The sequence below is a fragment of the Podarcis vaucheri genome, assembly GCF_965113315.1.
Source record: "Podarcis vaucheri genome assembly, chromosome: 10".
Classification (NCBI taxonomy): Eukaryota; Metazoa; Chordata; class Lepidosauria; order Squamata; family Lacertidae; genus Podarcis; species Podarcis vaucheri.
The window spans coordinates 48,825,262-48,839,930 of record NC_138748.1 but is presented as its reverse complement, the minus strand read 5'-3'; the positions used below and the strand labels follow the sequence as shown (position 1 = coordinate 48,839,930).

At 43.8% G+C, this 14,669-nt stretch overlaps 1 protein-coding gene across 2 annotated transcripts in view; it reads right to left on the bottom strand.

The window, feature by feature from the left end:
• The window catches only part of SYN3 (synapsin III), a 183,968-nt gene that overhangs the window by 132,443 nt on the left and 36,856 nt on the right, over nt 1–14,669 (bottom strand). For both annotated transcript variants that reach the window (XM_082241196.1, XM_082241195.1), the window contains exons 5-6: nt 9,086–9,242; nt 2,244–2,333 (exon numbers count right to left, since the gene is read on the bottom strand). In XM_082241196.1, coding sequence (XP_082097322.1) covers nt 2,244–2,333; nt 9,086–9,242 — 247 coding nt within the window. The remainder of the gene's footprint in view (nt 1–2,243; nt 2,334–9,085; nt 9,243–14,669) is intronic.

Here is a 14,669-nt window from a genome sequence, read left to right as displayed (position 1 = left end):
AGTTCCCCAGAAAAAGTATGGGATGGTTGGTGTTTTTTGTATTCTAAAAAGAACAGTACTGCTTTAATAACCTCTGTATTTCTTTTGTGGATTAAGTTCTTTCTTTCAAAAGAAAAAGTACTTTTGCTAAGCATATCCAGACCTCTTTTTAAATGTATAAAAATAAATGCACTAAATCTTTTTTTCATGTTATAAGAAAAAATACCCGGACTTCCATGTAAATAGTTATAGTCCTTATTGAGATTTTAAATGAATAACAAGCAGTTCTTTTTCTGTGAGACCTCCAGGTATAGGGTGGTATATAAAGCCTATTATTATTATTATTATTATTATTATTATTATTATTATTAATTTTTAGAGTCCACTGGATCACTGACAGAACCAAAGCTCCCAAAAGGAAAACTTGGGTGAGAGATTGGGAAATATGTTTATAACTAAAGGGAGTCAGTTTGGGTCACATTTTTCAAACAGACTTCACAGAGTAATCCTGATGTAAATGTTTATTAGCAACGGTATCACAGCTTTTTAAGTACTGTGTAGTTCTCATCACTGAAAAGTTCAGAGCAGTTGTAATGCTAAATGCAAACCCACACATCTTTCCAAGTACTGTACCACACAGTCTGCTTTATTTGTCCAAATAGGAGGAACAAATTCCTGCAGAAACAGCTGCATTTACTCTGAATGCAGTCCTGCACAGCAAAAATGATATTGATGGCACCAAGGCATGCGGATAGAAATACAGAGTTATGACCATAGGAAAGACTAGCATAATCAGGCCACATGCACAGCCTCTTCAGACAAGCTTCTGACACATCCCACGTTGCCTGCCCCTCCCATTGCTACTGCATCTTTCTCTGCAGTGCATGGGAGATGCCATCACCCTAGTCATGAATGTTATACTGTTATACTTTGTGTGTAGACAGGCACACAGGCACAAGTATGATAAGGAAACATGGTCATCAGAACTGGGGCACCAGCAGCCATCATGAACACTGCACACATGAGGGAGGAATGGCCTTCAAGGCACCAAGCCTGAAGGTGTAAAACTGACCAAATGGGATGGGCATCTGTTGACAGACACAATGTCACACCCATCAATACTGGCAAACTTGAAGACACAAAAAGATACATATGGAATGCATCCTTCCAGTGGCGTAGCGTGGGTTGTCAGCACCCGGGGCAAGGCAAGTAATTTGCGCCCCCTAACCCATGGATTTGCACCCCCTAACCCTAACCCTAACCCCCAGATGTTGCGCCCGGTGCGGCCGGCCCCCCCTGCACCCCCCACGCTACGCCACTGCATCCTTGTAGTGCCGGATTTACCTATAAGCTAAACAAGCTATAGCTTAGGGTCCCATTCTCTTGAGGGCCCCCCCAAAAAATTAAAGGAAAAATAACCACTGGATGTACATTTCCAAAATATAAGATAAAAAATAAATAAAATAAAACCTACATACAGCAACAGTGTTTTGTGATGTGTAGGCTCCTATTTGTCATGTGAAAATGGCTTTGGATACCTACTAGAGGTCCATAAATTACCATATAGCATATATTCAACACAAAAAACAGTGGCAATTTGTTGACAAAGGACAGCTGGACATTACCTTCAGTAGCTTAGGGCCTCATCAAACCTAAATCCAGCCCTCCATCCTTGTATGAACCAATTACTGTCAAGATCCAGAAGTCTTTATGCATCAGTCAAATATTACTTCACTTTTCTAATGTCCTCCTCCCAGAACCAGGGAAAAAATGGGAATGGGACTTTTAAAAAATGCCATCACATTGCTGCTGCTTTTCTGTTAGGTGTCACTGGGCCCCTCCAGACATGCTTTTTATTGTGCATTCGTTATGATTTGTGTTCATGATGCTATTCTGGGGCGGCCACACTGCATCATTTTTAATCAGTGCATTTTATGTAAATTCCTGCTGAAGTTCCACAGCTTTTTATGCCACAAATGCTCCAGTTTATTTTTGCCCCACTTTTGCGGCAGTATAGCCCCCTCTGGACAGCAATAACGTGGTAGCATCAGGGAACCATCACAAAATAATAATAATACTAAAGTGGAATAAATTCATGATAAATGCACTCTTCTTGTCTCAAGAACATATTGTGGAGTACACCCGTAATAAAACATTAGTCTGGAAGGGCCCACAGAATGGTTTTCTTGCTCTCTCCAGTATCACAGTCCCGTTCTCTATATAACATAGCACACCATCAAAGAAAATAAACCCAAGGTACTTACCATCTGTTTATGGCTTGGAAAGAAGGTTTGCTCCACAAGAGGGAACTTCTCAGGACCCAGAGAGTTGAAGATTTTAATTAGCTGAGAGAACTAAAATGGAAAGAGGATTCATGTAACTTAACAAGACATACATATAACAATTCCTATCCTCAGAAGTGGTCTTTGGTAATATGGCAACCTGAGCAAGGACAAAATCTGCTCCCCTCCTATTTCTTATTTTTACAATAAATTCTTTTGGTAAATTTGCTTTTAAAATGGATATTCTGAATATTATTATTAATAATAATAATAATAATAATAATAATAATTTATTATTTGTACCCCGCCCATCTGGCTGGGTTTCCCCAGCCACTCTGGGCGGCTTCCACAGAAACCAAAAAAACATTAAAATATCATACATTAAAAGCTTCCCTGAATAGGGCCGCCTTAAGATGTTTTCTGAATGTCAGGTAGTTTTCCATCACCTTGACATCCGATGGGAGGGCATTCCACAGGGCGGGCGCCACCACCGAAAAGGCCCTCTGCCTGGTTCCCTGTAGCTTCGCTTCTCGCAATGAGGGAACCGCCAGAAGGCCCTCGGCGCTGGACCTCAGTGTCCGGGCAGAACGATGGGGGTGGAGACGCTCCTTCAGGTATACTGGGCCGAAGCCGTTTAGGGCTTTAAAGGTCAACACCAACACTTTGAATTGTGCTCGGAAACGTACTGGGAGCCAATGTAGGTCTTTCAAGACCGGTGTTATGTGGTCTCGGCGGCCGCCCCCAGTCACCAGTCTAGCTGCCGCATTCTGGATTAGTTGTAGTTTCCGAGTCACCTTCAAAGGTAGCCCCACGTAGAGCGCATTGCAGTAGTCCAAGCGGGAGATAACTAGAGCATGCACCACTCTGGCCAGACAGTCAGCGGGCAGGTAGGGTCTCAGCCTGCGTACCAGGTGGAGTTGGTAGACAGCTGCCCTGGATACAGAATTGACCTGTGCCTCCATGGACAGCTGTGAGTCCAAAATGACTCCCAGGCTACGCACCTGGTCCTTCAGGGGCACAGTTACCCCATTCAGGACCAGGGAGTCCTCCACACCAGCCCGCCCCCTGTCCCCCAAAAACAGTACTTCTGTCTTGTCAGGATTCAACTTCAATCCATTAGCCGCCATCCATCCTCCAACCGCCTCCAGGCACTCACACAGGACCTTCACCGCCTTCACTGGTTCTGATTTGAAAGAAAGGTAGAGCTGGGTATCATCTGCATATTGATGGACACCCAGTCCAAACCCCCTGATGATCTCTCCCAGCGGCTTCATATAGATGTTAAAAAGCATGGGGGAGAGGACGGAACCCTGAGGCACCCCACAAGTGAGGGCCCAAGGGTCTGAACACTCATCCCCCACCACCACTTTCTGAACACGGCCCAGGAGAAAGGAGCGAAACCACTGTATAACAGTGCCCCCAGCTCCCAACCCCTCTAGACGGTCCAGAAGGATGTTATGGTCGATTGTATCAAAGGCCGCTGAGAGATCCAGCAGAACTAGGAAACAACTCTCACCTTTGTCCCTAGCTCGCCGGAGATCATCAACCAGTGCGACCAAGGCAGTTTCAGTCCCATGATGAGGCCTGAACCCTGATTGGAAGGGATCCAAATGGTCCGCATCCTCCAGGCGTGCCTGGAGTTGTTCAGCAACCACACGCTCAATCACCTTGCCCAAGAATGGAAGATTTGAGACTGGGCGATAGTTGGCCATACTGGCCGGGTCTAAAGATGGTTTTTTAAGAAGCGGTTTAATGACCGCCTCTTTCAGCGGATCTGGGAATGTTCCCTCACAGAGGGAAGCATTCACCACCCCGCAGAGCCCATCGCCCAGCCCTTCCCGGCTAGCTTTTATAAGCCAGGATGGGCAAGGATCAAGGAGACAGGTGGTTGGTTTCACTCGTCCAAGCAGCCTGTCCACATCCTCGGGGGTAACGGATTGAAATTGATTCCATGCAACTTGACCAGACAGGGCTCTAGCACTCTCCCGCCCCGGCCCTGCTCCCACGGTGGTGTCTAGCTCCTTCCGAATATGAGTGATTTTATCTGCAAAAAACGTTGCAAAATCGTTGCAGGAGATCTTGGGGTCTTTACAAGGCCCCGATGGTAAAGGTGGTTCCGTTAAGTTGCGGACCACCTGAAAGAGTCTCCTGCTACTATTTTCTGCAGATGCAATAGAGGCGGTGAAGAAAGTCTTCTTCGCCGTCGCTATCGCCACTTGGTAGGCTCGACGTTGAGCTCTAACCTGTGTCCGGTCAGATTCGGAGTGAGTTTTCTGCCACCGACGCTCTAGCCGTCTCAGCGATTGTTTCATCGCCCTCAGCTCCGAAGAAAACCACGGGGCTGTCCGGGCTCCATGCAATCGGAGAGGGCGCTTCGGAGCCAGACAGTCGATAGCCCTGGTTAACTCCGCATTCCAGCGGGCCACCAGGGAGTCAGCTGAAAGGCCATCAACATGGGATAAAACATCCCCTACCACTCTCTGGAAACCATTTGGATCCATTAAGTGGCGGGGGCGGACCATCCGAATTGGTCCCACCTCCCTGCAGAGGGGAAGGGTCGCGGAGAAGTCCAGTTGCACCAGGAAGTGATCTGACCATGGCACTTCTTTGGTTTCATTTTTACTTAGTGTCAGATCACCCACGTCGCTAGAGGTGAATACCAGGTCTAAGGCATGTCCATGACTATGAGTTGGGCCCAACTTATTCAGGGACAGCCCCATGGAGGCCATGCTTTCCACGAAGTCCCGAGCGGCCCCTTGTAAGGTCGTGTCGGCGTGGATGTTAAAATCCCCCAGGACAACCAAACTAGGTGTCTCCAGGAGAACATCCGCCACGACCTGAAGCAGCTCGGACAGGGAATCCTTGGTGCAGCGGGGAGGTCGGTACACCAAAAGGAATCCTGTACTGCCCCTATTGCCCAACTTCCAGAACATGCACTCAGAAAACTGGGTCTTCCCAGTAGGACGCCTGGTGCAGACTAATGACTTTCTAAAAATCACTGCAACCCCCCCTCCCCGCCCACATGACCTGGGTTGCTGTGCGTAAGAGAAACCTGGTGGGCAGGCGGCAGCAAGGACAGGCCCATCTGTCTCATTCAACCAGGTCTCTGTCACACAAGCCAGGTCAAATCCTCCATCCACAATCAGGTCGTGGATGGCAGTGGTTTTATTCACCATTGACCTGGCATTACACAGCAACACCTTCAGGTTATGTGGGTTTCCCCTGTTGATTCCAGTATCCATCTGGTCAAGGCCAGACCCGGAGGCAGGGATAGTCTTCAAACAACGACTAAACCTGCCTCCTCGGTAATGACATGGTCTGGTCTTAGCGTAACTCCGCCTCCTGCCCCCTCATCTCAGCACCCTATGGGGAACTGCCCACACTACCCTAAATCCAGCACTGTTGTCCTGCCCAAGGCCATCATCTTCTGCCCCAAAGAGCAAGAGCAAGAAATGGAACCTGCGGTAGGGGCATAAAGATTCCTAAACCACTCCTACTGAGTTCTATTCGGAAGCACAACCTTGGAACAACTTGGGACATAATTGAGATGCACAAAACGAAATATTCACAATAGACACTGGCAATTCCAGGAGCAAATTTATCCCCCCCCCCAATGTCAAGGCATACTCCTTGACAAGCTCCCCAGTGAATGGATCCTACAGATAAAAGTAAAGTTCATTTGGGAACAATACTTCACAAAGGGCAAAAATTTAGAGGCCAATTATGGGCAGCAGCAGGAGGAGCATTGCTTTCCTCTCCTTTTTGCTTGTGCTCCAAAAAATCCCACCTGTCATAATGAAAGGCCTTTTAACTTAGGGTGCTTCTTAGAAAATTAAAGTGCACATACTCTTTGACCCCAAAGAAGTGTAAAAATTATATGGCATGGTTGTATGCCTCTCAGATATTGCTGGTCTTCACCATTTGTCTAAATAAACAAAACTATTCCTTCAGGGGGAAAATTAAATATTTGAGAAAATCCAGAAATCTTCCAACAGCATGTGACAGTGCAAAAGTCACCAGCAAGCCCAGTCAGAGATCAGTGCATGCGGATAAATAAAATATCCTGTCATTTCCCCCTGCGATTATTGTTGGCAACACAGGCTGTTGACCCAGCATAAAGAAGCGAGATTGCCTCTCTTAACTACTTACACTAACCCTGAACATCTGATGAGAAAAGCAAAATAAAACTGTTTTGACTAGCTCAGTGAGCAAACATAAGAAGTTACAGCTGTGTGTTTAAGTGTGTGTATATGAGAGAGAGAGAGGATAGACACAACAAGCAAAAGAGGAGTGTATGTTAGTCACTGTACAATTATGTAGCACATTCGAATATAAAAACATGTGTGAACTATCTTCTATATGCATGCCGCAGTTCACATGGGGGCAATCCGCCATTCCTTCACCAGGTTATGCCAGTCCCTGGTCCCAAACTTGTACAAAGCAGCAGCACACACAAAAATGTTTATTTATTTGCTTCCAAAACGTATACCCTGCTTTTCAAATGCATTTGCATTGCTCATGGCAGCTGCGTTGCACTGCTCACAACCTGGGCACAGGTAGAGAAGGCCCTCTCTTTTTCATTCTGACTCCATCATGCTTCAGACACTGGTGTGACACAGAGAAAGGCCTCTCCAAGAGATCTAAGAGAGCAAATAGGCTGATAGGGGAGGACCTCACAGCATATCATTTATATATTATGTATTTGTAAATGCTTTTAGCCTGCACTGGAATGCATGCTACCACATACCAAGAATGGGGTATGAAATGCACTTCACATGGATGACCTATAGTAGCTTTCCTACTTCACTTTGGAAAAAAAGATAGAAAGAAAGAAAAATAAGGAAAGGTAATTAAACTTTCACTGTCTCTGGAGGGCCGGCAGAGAAAACAACATTTAACAGAGAATATTTATCCATCTATGGTGGTACCAGTTTGCTATCTCTCCCAGCTGCTTCTCTCTGTCAGCGTACATTGTAGCCTTCTTTATCTTTGAACTCTGAGGCCTTAGTTTTAATGGGCATCTTTAGAATGTACTTGTGCCCACCTGAAACAAGTTAATGGGGAATAATAACCTTTTGCTGAATTGTTTTCCTTGCTTGCTTTGCATACCTTAGTCAAATATACTAATTCATTAATTAATTGTTATGTTTGTGTGACCACAATAAGTGAGCTAACATCATCTGATGGTTTTAGCACCAGCATCTAGATCGGTATCAGGGAAATGAAACTTCCAACCATCCTACCACCAGTTGCCCCGTGGGAAGGATCCTGGTGGCTTTCAATAAGTTGATGCTGTTTATTGCCATTTTAAAGAACATATTTTAATGTATCCTGGAAGGTGGGATATAAATAATTGTCATAATAAGTAACATTGGTAGGGTGCTTTGCTAATTCCAAGTAGCATGAAATACCATCACACTGTGGACAATCTAGTACCATATAGGAAGGTTAAATTTTGACCATGGAAGTAGAATAAATGAATAAAGGAAAACATGCTGAGTGAAAATAAAGAAATAATCTTGTTCTGCAACTCAAGACTTGTTTATTTCTATGTTGTATATGTAGCACATTTTCAGCAAAATATTGATGAGCAGATGCCTAATTTCAAATCTTACTTTGTAGCTTACATATCTGCAATAGAGTAATATTAATTCCCAAAGTTTGCTGTCTCAATTTCTTAATAGTCTGCTATAATTTCAGGTCTGTATTCCTTGCCAGAGATGACCTCAGCAATGTAAGTTGTGCTTGAAATGCATATCTGACCCATATTCAATCAAGTAATCCAAAAACTGTTTCCAATGCCAGTTTGACCTCTTTGATTTTATTAAGCAGTAGTGGGAGAAAGTAGAGTCTATGAGCTTATCAGGACTTAAAGAATCTGGGCAGCCCAATACCATAAATCACCTTATGATTATGATTACACAGTACAAATATTGTATGCCGCACATCCCAGGGGACAATGTGAAGGCACCTGGGACTACCACCTTGTTGAAGCTAAGCAAGTCTGGCTTTGATCATTGCCTACATGGGTAGCCACCTGGGAACCAACCATATCTACATTCACTTGAGTCCCATGATGGAAGAAATACAGGATATAAATGTAATAAAATATACAAAATCCTGCACTTGGCAAATAAAGAACAGCCATGCTTTTCTGCCCCCATCCTGGTTTTATTAGGGGGAAATGGCACACTGTGTTGTGATTCCTGCTTTCCATTCAGTTTTCAGAATTTAAAATCTGCTCTGGAGGATTGGGGGAACAGGTTTGGGGGGGGCACAAGGGAAAGAAAGGGGGGCCAGTTCCATTGTGCAAGCAGTAATACTTGTGCTGAAGGGACCATGGCCTTGTAGTACTTTGAATACCACCCCATGGATCTCTGGAGAGAATGGAACGTTTTAGTCAGACCCTGACACCTGCAGGATGTATCAGTGCCAGAAGTCTAAGCCTTTATCAGGTAAACTATTTGCACACGACAATCCTCCACTCTTCCAGATTACTTAATTCCAGGCCAGTGGAAAATCCAGTGTGTGGTTGCCACATGCCAGACAAACAACACTTATAAAGTACTGAGTTGCCTGTGACAATGTTCTCTCAGCAAAAGCCCAAGGCCTGCTTTCCTCAGTTCAGCTATTTGGCCTGCTAGGTATTGAGTTGCACAGAATCCTCAGTCTCACAGCATACCTGGTGTGCTTGAAACAAAATAACAACAAAATAATTTAGATTTACCAAAACAACCAAAGTATTAAATTGGGAGCTTCTTGCAGTACAGGGATCCTCAACTCCTCTCTCATTTCATGTAAGGAAACTTAAGAATGGCACCTACCACCCAGGGCTTGCTGCAAAAATTGTAGATGGAGAAAAGAGAATTGACACTGTGGACTCCGCCATATTGGAGGCCGATGATGAGGCTGCGGAAGTCCTCTCCTAGTGCCATGCTGTAAGCATGCTGCCGGATGAGAACAAAGTCAGGCTTGAAGGATCTAGAAGACATAATCCGAGGACATTTATTAAAAGTCAGTCAAGTCATCCACTTCCTATCAATTACTTTCTGTTTTGCTTCCAATGCTTTTCCTTCCTATAATTCTAAGATTTCAAAAAAGCACCAGTCATTGTTATTATATTAAAGACATCAATAAATAAAATCCTTCATTTTAGGATTTACGAAACAGAACTGAGAGGACTCCAGGTACATTTCTCACAGTTTCCATTATGGGCTCAGACAGGAAGGCTCATACAGGAATGATGTACAACAAGAACTAAAGATAATAAATTAGGAATGGTAAAGTGTCTTTCCAGCCGTTCTCATGTGAAAACTTTGGATGGATTTGGTGGCAATTTTTTGCAATGTGCTGCACAGATGACAGAGCAAAAGCAGTTGCTGAATTCTTAAAGCTGGAGACCAATTTAAAGATCACCACATGGCATTTATGAATGAAAACATCTATCCATTAAACACATATGTTCACTTTTTAAAGAATGTTTTCCCATAGAGAACACAAAGTGAGCATTGTCTGTTTTGTCATAGGTTGCATATATACCATACATTTAAAGCATAACCCCCCAAAACCTGTTGTTTGTTAAGGGTACTGGGGATTATAGCTCTGTGAAGAGTAAACTACAGCTCCCATAATTCTTTGGGAAGGGGAGTACCTTAAATGTGCTTTAAATGTATGGGGTATATGCAGACACAGACTCCTTAGTTGATAGAAGAGTTCTCCTTTTGAGGTTTGCTTATTTATTAACTAAAATATTTATATACTGCTGTATCACAAAAATACATAGCAGCAGTTTATACCTACCTACCTATCTACACCCCTGCCAAACTTTTTATCATAAAAAGTTAAGAACAAGTTAAAAGCAAAAAGAAGTTAAAATCAAGCACCAATAGACTATTGTGGGAAGGCTGCTGGTATGAATCTACCTAGGATAGAATAGACAAGTATAGAAGAGCTGCTTCTCGCCTCTTGAATTCCCCTCCCTTGTAGATTAAATCTAAACATTTTAAAGCAGTTTTATAACTTGAGCTGTTTATTATTCAGGGTGTTTTCTGATGAATTGGGTTCAAACTTGGGAAAGTGTTTTAATATTTATTGGGTTACTTTTATTTCATTTCACTGAATTACTTTTTAGGCACAGTTTTTCATCACAAGAAGAGCTCTGGTAGATCAGACCCAATATCAAACCAGTCCAGTATCCTGACTCGTACAGCAGCCAGCCATGCCTTCAGGACACCCAAAAGCCAGAAGCAGTGTCTGGGTAAGGCAGAGCCACTGCGTTAGCTTCCTGCCAGGTGGGTCACCATTGCCTACTGAGAGATGAGTGAGGTGGTGGGTTGTCCAGTGCATTTGCTTCCTGCTGATTCCCCTGCTGCCTCACCCCTCTCCCTTCTGGTAGGCAACAGGCCCCCACCTGCCAGGAACCTAGCATAGAGGCTTAGACCCACCTGGCAAAAGCTATACGCCTTCAAGAGATTATTTTCGCATCTGTTGTGGGACACCTGAGTATTTTAGAACACGAGTGAGCAGTATTTAGAGCAGAAGCTACTGATAGATCTTGGGGTGATTTGCAGGGTTTCTTATTTATTTTGACTTCATAAAATGTATTTACTGCTTGATTGTTATAACAAACGAATTACCCAAACTGGTTTACAAAAACAATAAATGAGTAACAATCAAGACATTCAACAAAATTAAACCAGCAACAAATTAACTAGCTGTTGTTTCCCTTTTATTATAGGTCCTTTGATATTAATGTTAGCTCTTAATGTCGCTGCCATATAGGACATCAGGCCAAAGGGAAGGCCTAGCATGTTGAACTAGGCCTGGGGGCGAGATTCCCCATAACTGCCTCATACAGGCAAGATTCAGGTAGGTAGGCATGTTGGTGTGACACAGTCTAAATAAATAAAAATTAAAAAATTGTCCAGTAACACCTTAGAGACCAACTAAGTTTGTTCTGGGTATAAGCTTTATGTGCATGCACACTTCTTCAGATACACTGAAACAGAAGTCACCAGACCCTTATATATAGTGGTACAGTGGGATGGGATTTTTCTCAGAAGGGTGGTAGGAGATGGGCGATTGACTCAATGGGTATGGCAAACCTGTTGACGACTGTTAACGACCGCAATTAGTCCTACAGGAAAAAGCAAGGGATAGTATGCAGACGACCAAAAATATCTTTAGCATATGTAAGGAGACAAGAATCCAATATCTCTATTCAGACCAGGTCTGAATAGCTTATACCCAAAAGCTTATACCCAGAACAAACTTAGTTGGTCTCTAAGGTGCTACTGGGCAATTTTTATTTATTCACACAGGCAAAAAAGAGAGGTCCCCACATTCAAGAATCCCTGCTTGGCTGTCCGGGTTCAGGACCTGCTGTGGGCTTGAACCCTGACAAGCACCATGCTCAGCTGACCAGCATGTTTTGACTAAAGAGGAGATTTGGAACTGAACTGTTTTCTCAGGACTCAGGGCAAAGCAGGGAGAATAAATAATTAGGCAATAAGATGTGACAGGCTGCACACTGCTGTGGTATTATTGGCCTCCTCAGGCAAAGTTCTGAGGCATAAATCCAGCATATATGTCACTTCAGCTAGCTGAGAAGAACGATAATCTCCCAAAGAATGTCCTTTTTCAGGTGTGCCTGAGCTAATAGGAAACAACAGTGATGACCTTAGAACAAACCCCGCGATGAACTGTGGCACCCCATGGACAGTCATTCACATGGGTCGTGCCGAAGTAACAGGGCAGCATTGCTTTACCCTTTAGTGTAAATAGCTGAAATCATACAGTCATATGTGACAGAGACTTCAGGTGTCCTTAGTGTTCTCTGGTTCAAGTAATTGCTGTGATGGCTAAATAAAAACCCAAGACTACAGTGAATCTGAGTCAACTATTCACAGTTTCACAAACAGTGGTCAGCCAAAATTGGCAGCTGCCACAACTCTCTATATTTTCTGACATACAAAGGCTGGGGGCTTGTCTCTGACTTGCTGAGCTTCAGAGACATTCACAGTATCCCAGATGCAAATTATATAGCTTTAGTCCCCCTAACTTGAGCCCCCTGCAATCTTTTTTCTTTTCTTTTTTTTTGGTAGGAGGCGAAGGTTTAAAACTTGCTTCTCCCTGTGATTCCCCTTGTGCTGCTCAGCTGAATGGACTTTCAAGAAGGAAGGAAGGAAAGTAGGAGAAAGGAAGAAGGAAAGTGGGGGAAAGTAACCTTTTTTGGGGGGAGCTGCACCCCTTCTTAACTGATCTGTGGGAGAGTCTGCTATGGGCCATGTGTGATTACCGTATTTTTCGCCCTATAGGACGCACTTTTCCCCCTCCAAAAATGAAGGGGAAATGTGTGTGCATCCTATGGGGCGAATGCAGGTTTTCGCTGAAGCCTGGAGAGCGAGAGCGGTCGGTGCGCACCGACCCCTCTCGCTCTCCAGGCTTCGCGGACCTCTCCGCAAGCAGCGGGAGTGCTCCCGCTGCTTGGGGAGAGTTGCCGGCATCCCGAAGCCTGCGCGCGCTGATCTCAGCGCGTCCAGGCTTTGCGGACCTCTCCGCAAGCAGCGGGAGCCAGCGCTGGGCTCCCACGGCTTGCAGAGAGCTGCCTGTTTGGGGGCTGGGGTCGGGGGAAGCTCGGGCTGCCCCAGCCCCGCGCCTGGCGGGGAAATAATTTTTTCCCCTTTATTTCCCCCCCAAAAAACTAGGTGCGCCTTATGGGACGGTGCGTCCTATACGGCGAAAAATACAGTAAGCATGTGCGATTAAGCAGTGGGTCAGAAGCAGGTCAGGGAGTGCGGATCGCAAACTGCTGAATTAGGGATAGGGGGAAAAGCATGTTCCATGTGCATTGCATAGAATGTGCATATTGCCCAAAACATACACAAAAGCAGTTGAGATATGCATATTCATGAAGGCCTGTTGGAGATTATGCATATTGGCCAGAGAATGTACAGAATTCAGTCAAGATCTGCGCATTCCCCAAAGCCTGTTGGGAATTATGGATAATGGTTGTGAGAATGTACAAAAATCCCCCCCCCCCAATATGTAGGAGAAGAAAAGATCTCATTAAATGTAAATGATATGTACAACTCTAAAAAAAAAGAAATGTATATCATGTAGATACTGTTACCAATATAAATATAACATAAATACAATTACCAATAAGTTATTTTCTAATAATGTTCCTATGCTATGTAGGTGACTATCTTCTTGTGCCTTATGGTGCACACACATGACACACATTCTACAATCTAGTTTTATCATATTTACCAGCTCTCAGATCCCCAAAATTAAATCTTTTATGCTAGGGGTTCTTTTTTCCAGTGGGAAAATTTCCAAATTTTCTAATAAACTTTTTTATTTACATAAGCAAACAATTTAACAAGTGGATTTGTAAGTAAATCATAATTTAACCAGTGGGTCTCTAAGTAAATTGTATCTGGTTATAACATTAATTTTGTTTCTTATAAACCCCCAAATGGACCTGATTTGGGGGCTGATGCCCTCCCATTTCATCACTATTTTCCCTTTATGTTTTAAACATCCGGCCCTCAAATACATTATTTGTCTTAATCAGCCCATTACTATACCTACTGATAGATTGCCTAACAAAGATGTATCTCCCATTTCCTCATTGTAACAAACTATTAAATATGGTGACTCAATTTTCTCTTGTATACTTGTTCTCAACATTGACCATATTCTTTGACTTTTATCAGTTCTTTGTGTATAAATACTATTTTTTCTTGCATGCAGAATAAGTACCATATTTTTCGCTCTATAAGACACAAGACCACAAGACGCACCTAGTTTTTGGAGGAGGAAAACAATAAAAAAAATATTCTGAATCTCAGAAGCCAGAACAGCAAGAGGGATCACTGCACAGTGAAAGCAGCAATCCCTCTTGCTGTTCTGGCTTCTGGGATAGCTGCGCAGCCTGCATTTGCTCCATAAGACGCACACACATTTCCCCTTACTTTTTAGGAGGGAAAAAGTGAGTCTTATAGAGCAAAAAATACGGTAGTTTTCTTAAATCTATGCACTCAGGTTACATACACTTCAGGTTACATACACTTCAGGTTACAGACTCCACTAACCCAGAAATAGTGCTTCAGGTTAAGAACTTTGATTCAGGATGAGAACAGAAATCGGGCTCCGGCGGCGCAGCGGCAGCAGGAGGCCCCATTAGCTAAAGTGGTCTTCAGGTTAAGAACAGTTTCAGGTTAAGTACGGACCTCCGGAACAAATTAAGTACTTAACCTGAGGTACCACTGTAAATACAAATAAAACAGGATTCTCCAGGGAATCCTTCCTTGATATCAAGGTAAAAGGTAAAGGACCCCTGGACGGTTAAGTCCAGTCAAAGGCGGCTATGGGGTTGCGGCACTCATCTTGCTTTCAGGCCGA